At 48.7% G+C, this 21,014-nt stretch overlaps 1 protein-coding gene across 1 annotated transcript in view; it reads left to right on the top strand.

The window, feature by feature from the left end:
• MLYCD (malonyl-CoA decarboxylase) overlaps positions 1 to 18,874 on the top strand; it is a 71,176-nt gene extending 52,302 nt beyond the window's left edge. Inside the window, exon 5 of the mRNA XM_063945968.1 lies at positions 18,071 to 18,874. Within this exon, the coding sequence (XP_063802038.1) occupies positions 18,071 to 18,604 (534 nt within the window). The 3' untranslated portion in view covers positions 18,605 to 18,874. The remainder of the gene's footprint in view (positions 1 to 18,070) is intronic.
• Positions 18,875 to 21,014: the final 2,140 nt, after the last annotated feature.

The raw sequence follows: 21,014 nt of genomic DNA, 5'->3' as shown, positions 1-21,014 counted from the left end.
GGTATATTTTGAGTGGGGAATAGTTAGTAAGTTTCTCTAACATCTTAGAGGATGCTGGGGACTTCGTAAGGACCATGGGGATAGACGGGCTCCGCAGGAGACATGGGCACTTTAAGAAAGAATTTAGTTCCTGGTGTGCACTGGCTCCTCCCTCTCTGCCCCTCCTCCAGACCTCAGTTTGATTCTGTGCCCAGAGGAGATGGGTGCTTTTCAGTGAGCTCTCCTGAGTTTGCTGATAGAAAGTTTTTTGTTAGGTTTTTTATTTTCAGGGAGCTCTGCTGGCAACAGACACTCCCTGCATCGTGGGACTGAGGGGAGAGAAGCAGCCCTACTCTCTGAAGCTAGGTCCTGCTTCTTAGGCTACTGGACACCATTAGCTCCAGAGGGATCGGTATGCAGGATCTCACCCTCGCCATCCGTCCCAGAGCCGCGCCGCCGTCCCCCTCGCAGAGCCGGAAGACTGAAGCCGGGTGAGTATGAGAAGCAAGAAGACTTCACAGGCGGCAGAAGACTTCGTGATCTTCACTGGAGGTAATGCACAGCACTGCAGCTGTGCGCCATTGCTCCACACACCTACACATACTCCGGTCACTGTTAGGGTGCAGGGCGCAGGGGGGGGCGCCCTGGGCAGCATTTGGGACCTCATTCTGGCAAATGATCACATATATACAGCTGGGCACTGTATATATGTAGGAGCCCCCGCCAAAGAAATAAAATTTAAGCGGGACAGAAGCCCGCCGCCGAGGGGGCGGGGCTTCTCCCCCCACCAGCGCCATTTTTTTCTCCACAGCACGCTGAGAGGAAGCTCCCCAGGCTCTCCCCTGCTGATACACGGTAGAAGAGGGTTGAAAAGAGAAGGGGGGGGGGGGGCACATAATTAGCCGCAAAAAAGTATATAAACAGCAGCTACTGGGTTAACATTAAGTTACTGTGTTATTCCTGGGTTATATAGCGCTGGGGTGTGTGCTGGCATACTCTCTCTCTGTCTCTCCAAAGGGCCTCGTGGGGGAACTGTCTTCAGAAAGGACATTCCCTGTGTGTGTGGTGTATCGGTACGCTTGTGTCGACATGTCTGATGTGGAAGGCTATGTGGGAGAGGAGCGGGAGCAAATGAATGTGGTGTCTCCGCCGACGGCGCCGACACCTGATTGGATGGATATGTGAAAGGTTTTAAATGATAATGTAAATTCCTTGCATAAAAGATTAGACAAGGCTGATGCATTGGGACAGTCAGGGTCTCAACCCGTGCCTGATCCTATGTCGCAGGGACCGTCGGGGTCTCATAAGCGCCCACTATCCCAAATTGTTGACACAGATACCGACATGGATTCTGACTCCAGAGGCGATTACGATGATGCAAAGTTACAGCCAAAGTTGGCTAAATCACTCCGATATATGATTATAGCAATTAAGGAGGTTTTGCACATCACAGAGGAAACCCCTGTCCCTGACACAAGGGTTTATATGTATAAGGGAAAGAAACCTGAGGTAACTTTTCCCCCCATACACGAACTGAATGAGTTATGTGAAAAAGCTTGGGAATCTCCAGATAAAAAACTGCAGATTTCCAAACGGATTCTTTCCCGCCAACGGACAGGTTACGATGGGAATCCTCCCCTAGGGTGGACAAAGCTTTAACACGCTTATCCAAAAAGGTAGCCCTGCCGTCCCAGGATACGGCTACCCTCAAGGATGCTGCTGATCGCAAACAGGAGGGTACCCTGAAGTCCATTTATACACATTCAGGTACCTTGCTCAGACCGGCAATCGCGTCGGCCTGGGTCTGTAGTGCAGTAGCGGCATGGACTGATACCTTATCAGAGGAGTTTGATACCCTAGATAGGGATACTGTTTTATTGACCCTGGGGCATATTAAAGACGCTGTCCTTTATATGAGAGATGCTCAAAGAGACATTAGTCTGCTGGGTTCTAGAATAAACGCTATGTCGATTTCTGCCAGAAGGGTCCTGTGGACTCTGCAATGGACAGGTGATGCCGACTCAAAACGGCATATGGAGGTTTTACCTTACAGGGGTGAGGAATTGTTCGGTGAAGGTCTCTCGGACCTGGTCTCCACAGCTACGGCTGGAAAGTCAAATTTTTTGCCATATGTTCCCTCACAGCCTAAGAGAGCACCGCATTATCAAATGCAGTCCTTTAGTTCACAAAGAAACAAGAAAGTCCGAGGTGCGTCCTTTCTTGCCAGAGGGAGGGGCAGAGGAAAGAAGCTACACAATACAGCTAGTTCCCAGGAACAGAAGTCCTCCCCGGCCTCTGCAAAATCCACCGCATGCCGCTGGGGCTCCACTGGCGGAGTCGGGGCCAGTGGGGGCGCGTCTTCGGAATTTCAGCCACATGTGGGTTCACTCCCAGGTGGATCCCTGGGCAATAGAAATTGTGTCTCAGGGTTACAAGCTGGAATTCGAAGAGGTGCCTCCTCGCCGGTTTTTCAAATCGGCCCTACCGTCTTCCCCCCTAGAGAGGGAGATAGTGTTAAATGCAATACAAAAATTGTATCTTCAGCAGGTGGTGGTCGAGGTTCCCCTCCTTCAACAGGGAAGGGGTTGTTATTCGACCATGTTTGTGGTTCCGAAACCGGACGGTTTGGTCAGACCCATATTGAATTTAAAATCTCTGAACCTATACTTGAAGAGGTTCAAGATGGAATCGCTAAGAGCGGTCATCGCCAGCCTGGAAGGGGGGGATTTTATGGTGTCACTGGACATAAAGGATGCGTACCTTCATGTCCCCATTTATCCACCTCATCAGGCGTACCTAAGATTTGCGGTACAGGACTGTCATTACCAATTTCAGACGTTGCTGTTTGGTCTCTCAATGGCTCCGAGGATTTTCACCAAGGTAATGGCGGAAATGATGGTGCTCCTGCGCAAGCAGGGTGTCACAATTATCCCGTACTTGGACGATCTCCTCATAAAAGCGAGATCAAGAGAGCAGTTGCTGAACAGCGTATCTCTTTCACTGAAAGTGTTACAACAACACGGCTGGATTCTCAATATCCCAAAGTCGCAGTTGGTTCCTACGACTCGTCTGCCTTTCTTGGGCATGATTCTGGACACGACCCAGAAAAGGGTTTATCTTCCGATAGAAAAAGCCCAGGAACTTATGACTCTGGTCAGGAACCTTTTGAAATCAAGACAGGTGTCCGTGCATCATTGCACTCGAGTCCTGGGAAAGATGGTGGCCTCATACGAGGCCATTCCCTTTGGCAGGTTCCATGTGAGGACTTTCCAATGGGATCTGTTGGACAAGTGGTCCGGATCACATCTACAGATGCATCGGTTGATCACCCTGTCCCCCAGGGCCAGGGTGTCGCACCTGTGGTGGCTGCAGAGTGCTCACCTTCTCGAGGGCCGCAGATTCGGCATTCAGGATTGGATCCTGGTGACCACGGACGCAAGCCTCCGAGGTTGGGGAGCAGTCACACAGGGAAGAAATTTCCAGGGTCTTTGGTCAAGTCAAGAGACTTGTCTGCACATCAACATCCTGGAACTAAGGGCCATATACAACGCCCTACGTCAAGCGACCAACCAGTTCTGATCCAGTCAGACAACATCACCGCAGTGGCTCGTGTAAACCGCCAAGGCGGCACAAGGAGCAGAGCGGCAATGGCGGAAGCTACCAGGATTCTTCGCTGGGCAGTAGCGGTAGACGCCCTTGTGACACCGTGGGTGTTCCGGTCTGTCTATGTATTTCCTCCTCTTCCTCTCATACCCAAGGTGTTGAGAATAGTAAGAAGAAAAGGAGTGAGAACAATCCTCGTTGTTCCAGATTGGCCACGACGGACCTGGTATCCAGATCTGCAGGAAATGCTCACGGAAGATCCGTGACCTCTTCCTCTAAGGCAGGACCTGTTGCAACAGGGACCCTGTCTATTCCAAGACTTACCGTGGCTGCGTTTGACGGCATGGCGGTTGAACGCCGGATCCTAGCGGAAAAAGGTATTCCGGTTGAGGTTATCCCTACGCTGATAAAGGCTAGGAAGGAAGTAACAGCAAAACATTATCACCGTATATGGCGAAGATATGTTTCTTGGTGTGAGGCCAGGAATGCTCCTACGGAAGAATTCCATCTGGGCCGTTTCCTTCACTTCCTACAAACTGGAGTGGATTTGGGCCTTAAATTAGGCTCCATTAGGGTCCAGATTTCGGCCCTATCCATTTTCTTTCACCTATCCATTTTCTTTCAAAAACAATTGGCTTCTCTCCCAGAAGTTCAGACTTTTGTTAAGGGAGTACTGCATATTCAGCCTCCGTTTGTGACTCCGGTGGCGCCTTGGGACCTTAATGTGGTCTTGGGCTTCCTAAAGTCACACTGGTTTGAACCACTGAAAACGGTGGAGTTGAAATATCTCACTTGGAAGGTGGTCATGTTATTAGCCCTGGCTTTGGCTAGGCGAGTGTCGGAATTAGCGGCTTTATCACATAAAAGCCCCTATCTGGTTTTCCATATGGATAGAGCGGAATTGCGGACACGTCCTCAGTTCCTGCCAAAAGTGGTTTCATCCTTTCATATGAACCAACCTATTGTGGTGCCTGTGGCTACACGGGACTTAGAGGATTCCGAGTCCCTTGATGTGGTCAGGGCTTTGAAAATTTATGTAGCCAGGACGGCTAAAGTCCGAAAAACAGAAGCACTGTTTGTTCTGTATGCAGCCAACAAGCTTGGCGGCACTGCTTCAAAGCAGACTCTTGCTCGCTGGATCTGTATCACGATTCAGCAGGCGCATTCTACGGCAGGATTGCCGTTACCTAAATCGATCAAGGCCCATTCCACTAGGAAGGTGGGCTCGTCTTGGGCGGCGGCCCGAGGGGTCTTGGCACTACAGCTGTGTCGAGCTGCTACTTGGTCAGGTACAAACACCTTTGCAAAATTCTATAAGTTTGATACCCTGGCTGAGGAGGACCTCATGTTTGCTCAATCAGTGCTGCAGAGTCATCCGCACTCTCCCGCCCGTTTGGGAGCTTTGGTATAATCCCCATGGTCCTTACGGAGTCCCCAGCATCCACTAGGACGTTAGAGAAAATAAGATTTTACTTACCGGTAAATCTATTTCTCATAGTCCGTAGAGGATGCTGGGCGCCCGTCCCAAGTGCGGACTTCTTCTGCAATACTTGTATATAGTTATTGCTTCAATAAGGGTTACGTTATTGTTGCATCGGGAGTGAACTGATGCTATGTTATTGTCATACTGTTTACTGGATTGTTATCACAAGTTATACGGTGTGATTGGTGTGACTGGTATGAATCTTGCCCTGGATTAACAAAAATCCTTTCCTCGTACTGTTCATCTCCTCTGGGCACAGTTCTCTAACTGAGGTCTGGAGGAGGGGCATAGAGGGAGGAGCCAGTGCACACCAGGAACTAAATTCTTTCTTAAAGTGCCCATGTCTCCTGCGGAGCCCGTCTCTTCCCCATGGTCCTTACGGAGTCCTCAGCATCCTCTACGGACTACGAGAAATAGATTTACCGGTAAGTAAAATCTTTTTTTTTCCCTGCGCTCTACAGGGGACGTCACCACACTATAATCACTGGGGCTCCCTGTATCCGGACTTGTAATAAAACCGAGGAGGCTACTGTTCAGGTAGGATGCTGGCAGTCACAACCTGTATAACAGTGTTGGGCTGTTAGTTTCTTTCCCCCTTGTGCGTATGTGAGAGGCTGTGTATGCAGCGGGCGCTGTGACTGGTGTTGTGGACTACAGCGCGTGCAGCGAGGGGGGCAATGACCGCTCTTGGACGGAGGCGCTCGGACAGTTCCCCGGACACTACTGCAGAGAGACAGGTGGGACACTACTTCCGCCTGTCTCTAGCGCCAGTCTGCATTTAGTTCCCCTTCCTGAAGGGGACCGTCAGCCGCAGTGTAAACAGAAGGGAAAGCATGGCTTCCCGCCTTCGTCTCCCGTTCAGCACTGTGCCGCCCACCTTATTCTGTGGGGGCGGGAGCCATTTTCTCTACGTTGAAGCACTGCGGGGGATGCTGCGCGCTGGATCACACATACACAACATAGGGGGATTCAGCTTCTCACCCTGTCAGGCGGAGATCATCTTACCGCAAGTACACTGTATTACTATTAACTACCTTTCCTATTACAGTAGGCTACCTAATTTCCTCTGTTAATATACTGGTCCCCCCCTCCCCCCCCCCCCCCTCCCTCCCTCGTTATACAGGTTTTTTTTTAGAGCTGCAGAAGGGTTAAGGAGTTAGTTTGTAGTTTAGTCAGTACTGAGTGCTTCCTTCTTAGGGCACTTGTGATACTTAACACAGCAGTATGGCCAATAAGCCGGACAAATCTGCTAAGGGGAAAGCAGGCTCTGCTGTTTACTTTGCCTGTTCTCAATGCTGATCCAAACTTTCTAAGGGTAGCATGGATCCAGGTTTTCTCTGCACTGCATGCTCTGGGACGCCTATAGTTGAACAGTCTGGTGGGTCTGCAGATCAGGCTATTCCTCTGTGGGCCAGAAATATGGCCAATGCTATTGCGGATTTGCGTTAGTCCCAGTCAGGTACTGATACAAGTCAATCTGCTGAGGAACCACCTTGGGCGAGACATATGGGCAAATGTCTTACGGATATAGCACAGTCTAGTAACAAAATTGTGACTACTTCGGGCTCAGCGGCCACTAAGAGACAGCATCCGCTACCCGCTATCACCTTCCCAGGTGAGGAGTTAGATACGGTCACTACTTTGAAAGAGGGTGAACTGGATTCTGAGTGGGAGGATACTTCCGCTTGGGAGGAAGAATTGTCTACAAGTTCAGGTGTCAGGTTATTGATCGAAGCCATACGTCAAACCTTTAATCTTCAAGATATGGTAGAGGCGTAGACTTCGACGGCCTTTTTCAAATGACAGAAGAGACAAGTAGCTGTCTTTCCTTCATATACACATTTTGCAGATGCCTTGAAAGAACCTTGGCTTAAGCCGGATTCACGCTTTCAGGCTCCTAAAAAATTAAGGTTTCTTTATCCTTTTGCAGAGGAAGACACCAAATTCTGGGAAACGGTTCCGAAGATGGATGCTCCTATTTCTCACCTGGCGAAAGCTACAGTAATTCCTTTGGTACAATCAGTGACGTCAAAAGATTCAACGGATAGAAAGAATGAGGCGATTCTTAAATCCATGTTTGCCTTATCAGGTATTTCTTTGCGTCCAGTCCTCGCTGGTGCCTGGGTCCTTAAAGCCGTAGATGACTGGTTAGCGCGAATTGTGTCTGGTATGCAGTCTGATGACCCATCGGAGGCTATTCAGCTAGCTGAGCAGATTTCTGAGGCTCTCCTCACTTATGTTGGTGAGGCCTTGTTGGATTCGGCCTCACTACAGTCATGTGTTTCTGCTCTAGTGGTTACAGCGAGGTGTTCACTCTGGCCACGTGTTTGAAATGCTGATTCCAAACAGACATTGACAGCCGTTCCGTTTGAAGGAGAATTCCTCTTTTGTCCAGAACTTACAAAGAATATCTCCTATAACACGGGTGGCTTCCAAAAGCTCCTCAAAAGCCAAAACCAACTAAATTTCGGTCCTTTCATACTCAAGGCAGGGGCAGTTTCCAGTCCTTTCGAGCCTTTTCAAGATTTCCACGCAGAGGTGCATACCATGGTAGAGGATCACAGGCACCTCGCAAACCGGCAGTCAAGCCTGCCGCATGATGCGAGGAGGTCTCCGGAGGGATCCTTGGTGGTGTGGGCACGGTTACTACAGTTCAAAGAAGTGTGGTTCCTGTCACAACCGGATCGGTGGGTGACGGGGGTCATAACCTGAGGTTACATTTGGATCTCGAGGAACCTGTCCCAGACCGCTTTTTCATCACTCCTCTCCCATGTGATCCCTCCAGACGACAAGCACTGATTCAGGCAACTTCCACACTCTTACACAATGGAGTAATTCTTTCAGTTCCCAAACTACAACGGGTTCAAGGCTTTTACTCGAGTCTCTTTCTCGAAACAAACCGGACGGTTCGTTTCGACCCATTTTTTATCTAAAATGCCTGAATCCGTATCTCTCCGTCCAGAAATTCAAGATGGAATCGAATCGTTCAATCATCGCGGCCATGGAACCGGAGGAATATTTGGCATCTTTCGACATAAAGGACGTGTACCTCCACGTTCCAATTTGGTCAGGTCATCAACATCTGTTGAGGTACGCAATTGGTCCCTGGCATTTCCAGTTTCAAGCTCTTCCGTTTGGTCTTTCCACGGCCCCTCGAGTATTTACAAAAATATTGGGTCACGTAGTGGCGATCCTCAGATGTCTGGGGGTCAACATTACTCCTTACCTGGACGATTTGTTGCTAAAAGCTTCGTCACAGGAACTTCTTCAATAACACCTACAACTCACCATGGACACTCTCCAATCTTTTGATTGGATTGTGAATTTCCGGAATTCTTCCTTGATCCCCTCTCAGGAGATGGTTTTTCTAGTTCTCCTATTCGACACGAGAAGTCAGAAGGTTTTTCTACAGTACCTCAAGACAAACTTCAGGATCTGCAATCCAGAGTCCGCTCCCTGTTACAGTTGCTGAAGGTCTCAGTTCTCCGATGTATGCAAGTATTGGGCAAGATGGTGGCGACCTTCAAAGCAGTACCGTATGCCAGATTCCATGCTCTGCCCCTTCAGTCTCAGATTTTGGGCTCTTGGAATCAAACGGGTCCACATCTGGACTTGCAATTGTGTCGGCTCAGACTCTGCAGTCTCTCTCCATTGGTGGCTTCACAGTTCGAGTTTAACCAAGGGGGCATCGTTCACTGTTTGGTTTTGGATGATGATCACCATGGACGCTAGCCTAATCGGTTGGGGGGGCAGGGTTTCAATCTCAACACTTCCAGGGACTCTGGAATTGTCCGGAATTGATGTTACCAATCAACATTTTGGAGTTGAGGGCAATTCTTTATGCTCTGATTCAGGTACAAACCAGTGTCCAGGGTCATCCGGTACGCATTCAATCAGACGCCACGGTGGTGGCTTACATAAACAAGGCGGGACTCGCAGCTGGAGAGCCATGAAGGAAGTCGCCCATATTCTCCAGTGGGCGGAACGGTGGATTCTGAATATCTCCGCAGTTCACATTCCAGGTGTGGACAGCTGGGAGGCAGATTTCTTAAGCCGTCACACGATACATCCGGGAGAATGGGAACTTCATCAAGAAGTCTTTCTGACCCTCGTGTCTCCATGGGGAACACCCGACATCAACCTCATGGCGTTTCGTCTCAACCGAAAACTGCCCCGGTACGGCTCACGAACTCAGGATCCTCAAGCAAGGCTGATCGATGCATTGACAGCTCCGTGGCGGTTTCAACTGGGATATGTGTTTCCGCAATTCACCCTGATATTGCGCCTGCTTCAACGCATTCGGAGAGCAGGTCTCCCGGTCATTCTTGTAGCGCCAGACTGGCCTCGTCGTCTGTTGTACTCTCTTCTCCACAGCATGGAGGCCAGGGAACCGTTCTGTCTACCTCTGCGACCTGATCTTCTTCTACAAGGTCCTTGTCACCACCACGATTTAAATCATCTGGCTTTGACGGTATGGTTCTTGAATCCAGCATTTTAAGAGCTAAAGGGTTATCTTGACCAGTGGTAAAAACTATGCTGCAGGCTAGAAAACTGGTCACTTCTCGTATTTATCATAGAGTATGGTGTATCTACATTGCTTGGTGTGAAAAGCGTGGGCTGTCACCGCACCTTTTTCGTTTGCCTCGTCTGTTGTACTTTCTTCAGGATGGTCTGACTAAAGGACTTCGTTTGTCTTCCCTTAAGGGTCAAGTTTCAGCATTGTCGATTCTTTTTAAAAAAAGATTGGCTGTCATTCCGGAGGTCCAGACATTCCTTCAGGGTGTACTCAGGATTCAACCTCAGTTTGTTCCTCCGGTTCCGCCCTGGGATTTAAATTTGGTTCTTAGGGCTCTCCAGAAACCTCTGTTTGAGCCACTAGAAACTGTTGAATTATGTTTCCTTACTCTGAAGGTGTTTTTTCTTTTGGCCATTGCTTTGGCCAGGCGTGTTTCTGAGTTAGCGGCGCTTTCTTGCAGACCATCTTTGTTGGTCTTTCACGATGATCGAGTGGTCCTACGTACGAAGCCTTTCTTCTTACCAAAGGTTGTGTCGGCCTTCCATATGAATCAGGACATAGTGCTTCCAGTGTTTGTTCCAGAGTCTTCTGGAAAGGATTGTCATTTGGTGTTGTTGGATGTGGTTCGAGCCTTGCGCATTTATTTGTCCCGTACAGAGTCTATTCATCATACGGATACCTTGTTAGTTTTGATTGATGCACCCAAACGTGGTTGGCCGGCTTCTAAAAATACAGTGGCACGTTGGGTTACTTCTGCTATTCGGCAAGCCTATGTTTCTTCAGCATTACCTGTTCCTGACTCGTTGAGGGCTCATTCGACTAGAACTGTTGGAGCCTCTTGTGCTGTTCGTGGTGGTGTTTCAGTTGAGCAGTTGTGTAGAGCAGCAACTTGGTCTTCCGTGCATACTTTCACCAAGTTTTACCGGTTTCATACTTTTGGTTTGGAGACTGCCTCTGTTGGGCGTTAAATTTTGTTGTATTCTGTCTGCCTCTTCCGGCTTTGCTAAACGTTAACTGAGGTAATCTGCTAGTCAGGCTGGAGATGGGAGGGTTTAGAGGGGGGAGGAGCTCGTTTTTATAGGTTCTGTGCCAAAGCTCCCTTCCCACACAATCTAACCCATCAGTACAGACTCGGCGTCCCCCAGATGGAATCAGAGAAAGAGATTATACGGTAAGTAAACAAAAAACACTTTTCTCTAACGTCCTAAGTGGATGCTGGGGACTCCGTAAGGACCATGGGGAATAGCGGCTCCGCAGGAGACTGGGCACATCTAAAGAAAGCTTTAGGACTAACTGGTGTGCACTGGCTCCTCCCCCTATGACCCTCCTCCAAGCCTCAGTTAGATTTCTGTGCCCGACGAGAAGGGTGCACACTAGGGGCTCTCCTGAGCTTCTTAGTGAAAGTTTTAGTTTAGGTTTGTTATTTTCAGTAAGTCCTGCTGGCAACAGGCTCACTGCATCGAGGGACTAAGGGGAGAAGAAGCGAACTCACCTGCGTGCAGAGTGGATTGGGCTTCTTGGCTACTGGACATTAGCTCCAGAGGGACGATCACAGGCCCAGCCTGGATGGGTCCCGGAGCCGCGCCGCCGGCCCCCTTACAGAGCCAGAAGAGCGAAGAGGTCCGGAAAAATCGGCGGCAAAAGACGTTCCTGTCTTCAATAAGGTAGCGCACAGCACTGCAGCTGTGCGCCATTGCTCTCAGCACACTTCATACTCCGGTCACTGAGGGTGCAGGGCGCTGGGGGGGGCGCCCTGAGACGCAATAAAACATGATAAAAATACCTTACATGGCAAAAAATACATCACATATAGCTCCTGGGCTATATGGATGCATTTAACCCCTGCCAGAATATACAGAAAAACGGGAGATAAGGCCGCCGGAAAGGGGGCGGAGCCTATCTCCTCAGCACACTGGCGCCATTTTCCCTCACAGCTCAGTTGGAGGGAAGCTCCCTGGCTCTTCCCTGCAGTCACTACACTACAGAAAGGGTTAAAAAAAAGAGAGGGGGGCACTAATTAGGCGCAGTATTAAAACATACAGCAGCTATAAGGGGAAAAACACTTATATAAGGTTATCCCTGTATATATATATATAGCGCTCTGGTGTGTGCTGGCATACTCTCCCTCTGTCTCCCCAAAGGGCTAGTGGGGTCCTGTCCTCTATCAGAGCATTCCCTGTGTGTGTGCTGTGTGTCGGTACGTTTGTGTCGACATGTATGAGGAGAAAAATGATGTGGAGACGGAGCAGAGTGTCTGTAACAGTGATGTCACCACCTAGGGGGTCGACACCTGAGTGGATGTACTGTTGAAAATTACGTGACAGTGTCAGCTCTGTATAAAAAAACAGTGGTTGACATGAGACAGCCGGCTACTCAGCTTGTGCCTGTCCAGACGTCTCATAGGCCGTCAGGGGCTCTAAAGCGCCCGTTACCTCAGATGGCAGATACAGACGCCGACACGGATACTGACGCCTGTGTCGACGGTGAAGAGACAACCGTGATTTCCAGTAGGGCCACACGTTACATGATTGAGACAATGGAAAATGTTTTATACATTTCTGATAATACGAGTACCACCAAAAAGGGGTATTATGTTCGGTGAGGGAAAAACTACCTGTAGTTTTCCTGAATCTGAGAAATAAAATGAGGTGTGTGATGATGCGTGGGTTTCCCCCCGATAACAATTGATAATTTCGTAAAAAGTATTGGTGTATACCCTTTCCCGCCAGAGGTTAGGGTGCGTTGGGAAACACCCCCTAGGGGGGATAAGGCGCTCACACGCTTGTAAGAACAAGGGCTCTACCCTCTCATGAGATGGCCGCCCTTAAGGATCCTGCTGATAGAAAGCAGGAGGGTATCCAAAAATGTATTCACACACATACTGGTGTTATACTGCGACCAGCAATCGCCTCAGCCTGGAGGTGCAGTGCTGGGTTGGCATGGTCGGATTCCCTGACTGGAAATATTGATATCCTAGATAAGGATAGTATATTATTGCCTATAGAGCATTTAAAAGATGCATTTCTATATATGCATGATGCACAGCGGAATATTTGCCGACTGGCATCAAGTATAAGTGCGTTGTCCAATTCTACCAGTAAAATGGTCAGGTGATGCGGATTCCAAACGGCATTTGGAAGTATTGCCTTTGAAAAGGGACATTTGGGGTCGGTCTTTTAGACCTGGTGGCCACGGCAACAACTGGGAAATACACGTTTGTACCCCAGGTCGCCTCTCAAAATAAGACGCCGTATTATCAGGCGCAGTCCTTTGTTGGCAAGCGGACAAAAGGTTCCTCTTTTCTGCTTGTGACAGAGGGAGAGGAAAAAGGCTGAAGAGATTAGCCAGTTCCCAGGAACAGAAACCCTTTCCCGCCTCTGCCAAGCCCTCAGTATGACGCTAGGGCCTTACAAGCTCAGGCACGGTGGGGGCCCGTTCTCAATGAATTTCAGTGCGCAGTGGGCTCACTCGCAAGTAGACCCCTGGATCCTTCAGGTAATATCTCAAGGGTACATATTGGAATTCGAGACGTCTCCCCCTCGCCGTTTCCAAAAGTCGGCTTTACCGACGTCTCCCTCTGACAGGGAAGCAGTTTTGGAAGCCATTCACAAGCTGTATTCCCAGCAGGTGATAATCAAGGTACCCCTCCTGCAACAGGGAACGGGGTATTATTCCACACTATTGTGGTACCGAAGCCAGACGGCTCGGTGAGACCGATTCTAAATCTAAATCTAAAATCTAAAATCTTTGAACACTTACATACAGAGGTTCAAATTCAAGATTGAGTCACTCAGAGCAGTGATTGCGAACCTGGAAGAAGGGGACTACATGATGTCTCGGGACATCAAGGATGCTTACCTTCATGTCAAAATTTACCCTTCTCACCAAGGGTACCTCAGGTTATGGTACAGAACTGTCACTATCAGTTCAGACGCTGCCGTAGGGATGGTCCACGGCACCCCGGGTCTTTACCAAGGTAATGGCCGAAATGATATCCCTTCGAAGGAAGGGAATTTTAGTTATCCCTTACTTGGACGATTCCCTGATAAGGGTAAGATCCAGGGAACAGTTGGAAGTCGGTGTAGCACTATCTCAGGTAGTGTTGCGGCAGCACGATTGGATTCTCAATATTCCAAAATCGCAGCTGGTTCCGACGACTTGTCTTCTGTTTCCTAGGGATGTTCCTGGACACAGTCCAGAAAAAAGGTGTTTCTCCCGGAAGAGAAAGCCAGGGAGTTATCCGAGCTAGTCAGGAACCTCCTAAAACCGAACCAAGTCTCAGTGCATCAATGCACAAGGGTTCTGGGTAAAAATGGTGGCTTCCTATGAAGCAATCCCATTCGTTAGATTCCACGCAAGAACTTTCCAGTGGAACCTACTGGACAAATGGTCCGGGTCGCATTTTCAGATGCATCAGCGGATAACCCTGTCACCAAGGACAAGGGTATCCATCCTGTGGTGGTTGCAGAGTGCTCATCTTCTAGAGGGCCGCAGATTCGGCATTCAGGACTGGGTCCTGGTGACCACGGATGCCAACCTGCGAGGCTGGGGAGCAGTCACACAGGGAAGGAATATCCAGGGCTTAGGGTCAAGCCTGGATACATCACTTCACATAAATATCCTGAAGCTAAGGGCCATTTACAATGCTCTAAGCTCAGCAAGACCTCTGCTTCAAGGTCAGCCGGTGTTGATCCAGTCGGACAACATCATGGCAGTCACCCACGTAAACAGACAGGGTGGCACAAGAAGCAGGAGGGCAATGGCAGAAGCTGCAGGGATTCTTCGCTGGGCGGAAAATCATGTGATAGCACTGTCAACAGTATTCATTCCGGGAGTGGACAACTGGGAAGCAGACTTCCTCAGCACGACCTCCACCCGGGAGAGTGGGGACTTCACCCAGAAGTCGTCCACATGATTAAAAAACTCGACAGGTGTTGCGCCAGGTCAAGAGACCCTCAGGCAATAGTTGAAGACGCTCTGGTAACACCGTGGGTGTACCAGTCAGTGTATGTGTTCCCTCCTCTGCCTCTCATACCCAAGGTACTGAGATTGATAAGATGGAGAGGAGAAAGCACTATATTCGTGGCTCCGGATTGGCCAAGAAGGACTTGGTAACCGGAACTTCAAGAGATGCTCACGGAGGATCCGTGGCCTCTACCTCTAAGAAGGGACCTGCTCCAGCAAGGACCCTGTCTGTTCCAAGACTTACCGCGGCTGCGTTTGACGGCATGCCGGTTGAACACCGGATCCTGAAGGAAAAAAGGCATTCCGGATGAAGTCATCCATATCCTGATCTAAAGCCAGGAAGGATGTAACCGCAAAAACATTATCACCGCAATTGGCGAAAATATGTTGCGTAGTGCGAGGCCAGTAAGGCCCGACGGAGGAAATTCAACTGGGTCGATTCCTACATTTCCTGCAAACAGGAGTGTCTATGGGCCTGAAATTGGGGTCCATTAAGGTTCAGATTTCGGCCCTGTCAATTTTCTTCCAAAAAAGAACTAGCTTCAGTCCCTGAAGTTTAGACGTTTGTAAAAGGGGTACTGCATATACAGCCTCCTTTTGTGCCTCCAGTGGCAATTTGGGATCTCAATGTAGTTTGGGTTCCAAAAGTCACATTGGTTTGAACCACTTAAATCTGTGGAGTTAAAATATCTCACATGGAAAGTGGTCATGCTGTTGGCCCTGGCCTGGGCCAGGCGCGTGTCAGAATTGGCGGCTTTATCCTGTAAAAGCCCTTATCTGATTTTCCATTCGGACAGGGCGGAATTGAGGACTCGTCCTCAGTTTCTCCCTAAGGTGGTTCCAGCGTTTTCACCTGAACCAACCTATTGTGGTGCCTGCGGCTACTAGGGACTTGGAGGAATCCAAGTTGCTGGATGTTGTCAGGGCCCTGAAAATATTTCCAGGACGGCTGGAGTCAGGAAATCTGACTCGCTGTTTATCCTGTATGCACCCAACAAGCTGGGTGCTCCTGCTTCTAAGCAGACTATTGCTCGTTGGATTTGTAGTACAATTCAGCTTGCACATTCTGTGGCAGGCCTGCCACAGCTAAAATCTGTAAAAGCCCGTTCCACAAGGAAAGTGGGCTCATCTTGGGCGGCTGCCCGAGGGGTCTCGGCTTTACAACTTTGCCGAGCAGCTACTTGGTCAGGGGCAAACACGTTTGCTAAATTCTACAAATTTGATACCCTGGCTGAGGAGGACCTGGAGTTCTCTCATTCGGTGCTGCAGAGTCATCCGCACTCTCCCGCCCGTTTGGGAGCTTTGGTATAATCCCCATGGTCCTTACGGAGTCCCCAGCATCCACTTAGGACGTTAGAGAAAATAAGAATTTACTTACCGATAATTCTATTTCTCATAGTCCGTAGTGGATGCTGGGCGCCCATCCCAAGTGCGGATTGTCTGCAATACTTGTACATAGTTATTGTTACAAAAATCGGGTTATTATTGTTGGGAGCCATCTTTTCAGAGGCTCCTCTGTTATCATACTGTTAACTGGGTTCAGATCACAAGTTATACGGTGTGATTGGTGTGGCTGGTATGAGTCTTACCCAGGATTCAAAATCCTTCCTTATTGTGTACGCTCGTCCGGGCACAGTATCCTAACTGAGGCTTGGAGGAGGGTCATAGGGGGAGGAGCCAGTGCACACCAGTTAGTCCTAAGCTTTCTTTAGATGTGCCCAGTCTCCTGCGGAGCCGCTATTCCCCATGGTCCTTACGGAGTCCCCAGCATCCACTACGGACTATGAGAAATAGAATTATCGGTAAGTAAATTCTTATTTTTGCACCCTATTGCACCAGAGTCCTTGCGTGACTTAAAGGCTTGGCCACAGGTAGCGATTCCCGTGGTTGAGTACTTTTTTTCCCAAAGTTTGTGTCTTAATTCAATAATAGTGTACAGTACAGAGTAGCTAAAAGTGTAGCATCTATGTAAGATTAGTATTTTTTTTTTGCAAAGGAAATGGTAATAAAAAGAGCAGGTTAAGCACAATGATGCATGGTGCGAATTACTGCTATAGGACCTCTGTCTGTTGCCTTTTACCCAGATTACTTACTTTCCTGAACTTAATGTGCTAAGAGAAAGTATTTAGGATTAGTCCTCGTCTTTTTTTTTCTCTGTCGCAATGGAATTATTACAAAGTAGCAGATTAAGACATATTAAGAAAAAGCTGCATGGTGCAGTTAAGTCACAAAGTCTGGATATATCTATATAAAAAATAGGAGAAATGAAAGTTAAACAGCGCAACTAATAAGTCTTCTTTGATATGTTTCAGGCTAAATATACCACTAGCCGAGTGCGAGCACCCTTGGTGGAGAATTGTTGATGGAATTGCATTTTGTTAAAATAAAGTCTCTCTAGCCCCATGTGTGTCAGTGTGTAGTGTAACAGGATAGGGGAAACTGGTCAGCACGTGTGTGGTGTAACATGATAAGAGAGACTGGCCAGCACATGTGCTACATTCTCTCTAGCACCATGTGTGTCAGTGTGTGGTGTAACATGATAGGGGGGACTGGCCAGCCCATGTGCTACATTCTCTCTAGCACCATGTGTGTCAGTGTGTGGTGCAACATGATTGGGGAGACTGGCCAGCACATGTGCTACATTCTCTCTAGCCCCATGTGTGTCAGTGTGTGGTGTAACATGATAGGGGAAAACTGGCCAGCACATGTGTGTGGTGTAACATAAGAGAGACTGGCCAGCACATGTGCTACGTTCTCACTAGCTCCATGTGTGTCAGTGTGTGGTGTAACATGATAGGGGGGACTGGCCAGCCCATGTGCTACATTCTCTCTAGCCCCATGTGTGTCAGTGTGTGGTGTAACATGATAGGGGAAACTGTCCAGCACGTGTGTGGTGTAACATGATAAGAGAGACTGGCCAGCACATGTGCTACATTCTCTCTAGCCCCATGTGTGTCAGTGTGTAGTGTAACATGATAGGGGAGACTGGCCAGCACATGTGCTACATTCTCTCTAGCCCCATGTGTATCCGTGTTTGGTGTAACATAAGAGAGACTGGCAAGCACATGTACTACATTCTCATCCGACCCAGGTCCCATTCAAACCATATTGAGAGACACCGCTTGGAGATGTCATCTCAAGTGCCTTCAGTGTAAAGCTTCGGCAGTATCCTGGGTCCAGCCTGTGGTGTAAGCAATGTTTCAAGGAGCTGTGACACGGCTTGAAACCTGTAGTCGGTGACCTGGGCTGGACCCAGGATTGCAGTGTAAAAGGGATATAATTTGGAGGTTCGGTGGTTGGAATGGAACCCAAGGAGCATTGCTGGATTGTGCCTTGGGCTGCATTCCTGTGTAAGGTCATAGTGAACCATTCCACTGTAGTACATGAGTAATATTGGTTTGTGATATCATAAAAGGCAATAAAGCCAACATTTGGAATTTTCTGCAAGTATTTAGATACTACAGAACCACAATTTTACACCCAGATAATATAATAATAATATCAATCATTCTTTTCTTTTCCAGGGCGAGTTTTTCCAAATCTCCGAGTTCTCCAGCTTGTCCCCAATCCCTGGATTTACCAAATGGCTTCTTGGAGCCCTCAGTTCACAAACAAAAGAATTAGGTAGAGCCGAGCTCTTCCTGGAGTCAGAACATAAAGAGATATCCGATCTCATCGGAGCACCGGCTGCTGATGGCCTGAAACGTGTGTTTTCCAGCAACGAATGGATGAAGTCAGAAAGGTTGGTAAAGGCTCTGGAGGCCCCAATGATGAGACTCTGCGCTTGGTACCTGTACGGAGAAAAGCACCGCGGTTTTGCCTTGAACCCCGTAGCAAACTTCCACCTGCAAAATGGGGCTGTCCTGTGGCGGCTGAACTGGATGGCGGACACAAGCCCTCGGGGTGCCGCTGCCTCCTGCGGCATGATGGTGAACTATCGCTACTTCCTGGAGGACACAAGTGCCAACAGTTCTAGGTATCTCAGGATGAAGCACATCGAGGCCTCCGAACAAGTGCTCAATCTGGTGTCTCAGTTCAGAAAAAACAGTAAACTGTAAACGGTAACCGACCGACCTCATCCAGCATTCACCGTTCTCCATTCTGGGGCTGCCGAGCAACCGCTGGTGAACAAACCGGTGCAAATTGATGGCCCACGGGCTAGAGAGACATTAAAGGACGTTATTTTGGACATAATCGCCTGTACAGATAATTTTATTTTGATTGCATTGTAATAGCATTTTGCTTTGTGATAATATATTACCAGCTGTTACATAGTTATACAATAATTTATAACCATATCCAGGCATTAAATTATAACTGCTTGTGCACTAGAGAGTTGGGCATGGTAATTATACAGCCTGCCATCTTGCTTACAATTAGTAATATCATAGAGGCCTTCCAATGTCTCCAGTAGCGTCTATAGCTCCCTTTAGGACAGAGTATGGCTGCCTGGTTTATACCTCATGTATTCCACGCCATGCCTTGGGTTTCTTCCCGGCTTGTGCATACATAGGCCACCCACACAACCCTGCACTAGCCAGTGATACGTCTCCAAACTAGAAGTGCGCTTGCAGAAAAATCTCAATTACTTGTCCCCCCCAAAAAATAAAAATAAACTGAAGGTGCTGTATACATCATGTGAAAAGTAAGCCCCAGTCTCTGCCAGCTCAGAGCTTGTATAAAATGTATGTATGTACAACAGAGATTGCCCTAAAAATACAATCCGCCCTCTTCACTTCTGTATATAATTTCAGTATGCTTCCTCTACAGAAGAAAATTTCCATCTTGCATGGTTCCATAAAACGAAGTGCAATGGCGGTCAAGTACTGAACTCTTATCTTCTGGTGTATACTTCTCCTGTCCTGGCGCCATTCTGCTGCGTGCTTTGGTTGGTGCCGCCAAGATGGGATTTCTCTATCGTCCTAAGTGGATGCTGGGGTTCCTGAAAGGACCATGGGGAATAGCGGCTCCGCAGGAGACAGGGCACAAAAAAGTAAAGCTTTTACCAGATCAGGTGGTGTGCACTGGCTCCTCCCCCTATGACCCTCCTCCAGACTCCAGTTAGATTTTGTGCCCGAACGAGAAGGGTGCAATCTAGGTGGCTCTCCTAAAGAGCTGCTTAGAGAAAGTTTAGCTTAGGTTTTTTACTTTACAGTGAGTCCTGCTGGCAACAGGATCACTGCAACGAGGGACTTAGGGGAGAAGTAGTGAACTCACCTGCGTGCAGAGTGGATTTGCTGCTTGGCTACTGGACACTAGCTCCAGAGGGACGATCACAGGTACAGCCTGGATGGTTACCGGAGCCGCGCCGCCGGCCCCCTTGCAGACGCTGAAGAGAGAAGAGGTCCAAAATCGGCGGCTGAAGACTCCTGAGTCTTCATAAAGGTAGCGCACAGCACTGCAGCTGTGCGCCATTTTCCTCTCAGCACACTTCACACAACAGTCACTGAGGGTGCAGAGCGCTGGGGGGGGCGCTCTGAGAGGCAAATAAAAACCTTGTTAGAGGCAAAAAAATACCTCACATATAGCCCACAGAGGCTATATGGAGATATTTAACCCCTGCCTAACTTCAAAAATAGCGGGAGACGAGGCCGCCGAAAAAGGGGCGGGGCCTATCTCCTCAGCACACAGCGCCATTTTCTCTCACAGAAAAGCTGGAGAGAAGGCTCCCAGGCTCTCCCCTGCACTGCACTACAGAAACAGGGTTAAAACAGAGAGGGGGGGCACTGATTTTGGCGATATTGTATATATATAAAAGATGCTATAAGGGAGAAACACTTATATAAGGTTGTCCCTATATAATTATAGCGTTTTTGGTGTGTGCTGGCAGACTCTCCCTCTGTCTCCCCAAAGGGCTAGTGGGTCCTGTCCTCTGTCAGAGTCGGTACGTGTGTGTCGACATGTATGAGGACGATGTTGGTGAGGAGGCGGAGAAATTGCCTGTAATGGTGATGTCACTCTCTAGGGAGTCGACACCGGAATGGATGGCTTATTTAGAGAATTACGTGAGAATGTCAACACGCTGCAAGGTCGGTTGACGACATGAGACGGCCGACAATCTATTAGGACCGGTCCAGGCGTCTCAGAAACACCGTCAGGGGTTTTAAAAACGCCCATTTACCTCAGTCGGTCGACACAGACACAGACACGGACACTGAATACAGTGTCGACGGTGAATAAACAAACGTATTTCTCATTAGGGCCACACGTTAAGGGCAATGAAGGAGGTGTTACGTGTTTCTGATACTACAAGTACCACAAGAAAGGGTATTATGTGGGAGTGAAAAAACTACCTGTAGTTTTTCCTGAATCAGATAAAATAAAATGAAGTGTGTGATGATGCGTAGGGTTACCCCGATAGCAAATATTGGCGTTATACCCTTTCCCGCCAGAAATTAGGGTACGTTGGGAAACACCCCTTAGGGTGATAAGGCGCTCACACGCTTATCAAGTGGCGTTACCGTCTCC

The sequence above is a fragment of the Pseudophryne corroboree genome, chromosome 11 (genome assembly GCF_028390025.1).
Source record: "Pseudophryne corroboree isolate aPseCor3 chromosome 11, aPseCor3.hap2, whole genome shotgun sequence".
Taxonomy (NCBI): domain Eukaryota; kingdom Metazoa; phylum Chordata; class Amphibia; order Anura; family Myobatrachidae; genus Pseudophryne; species Pseudophryne corroboree.
Note: the sequence above shows the minus strand (reverse complement) of the source record. Positions and strands in the feature narration are given on the sequence as shown.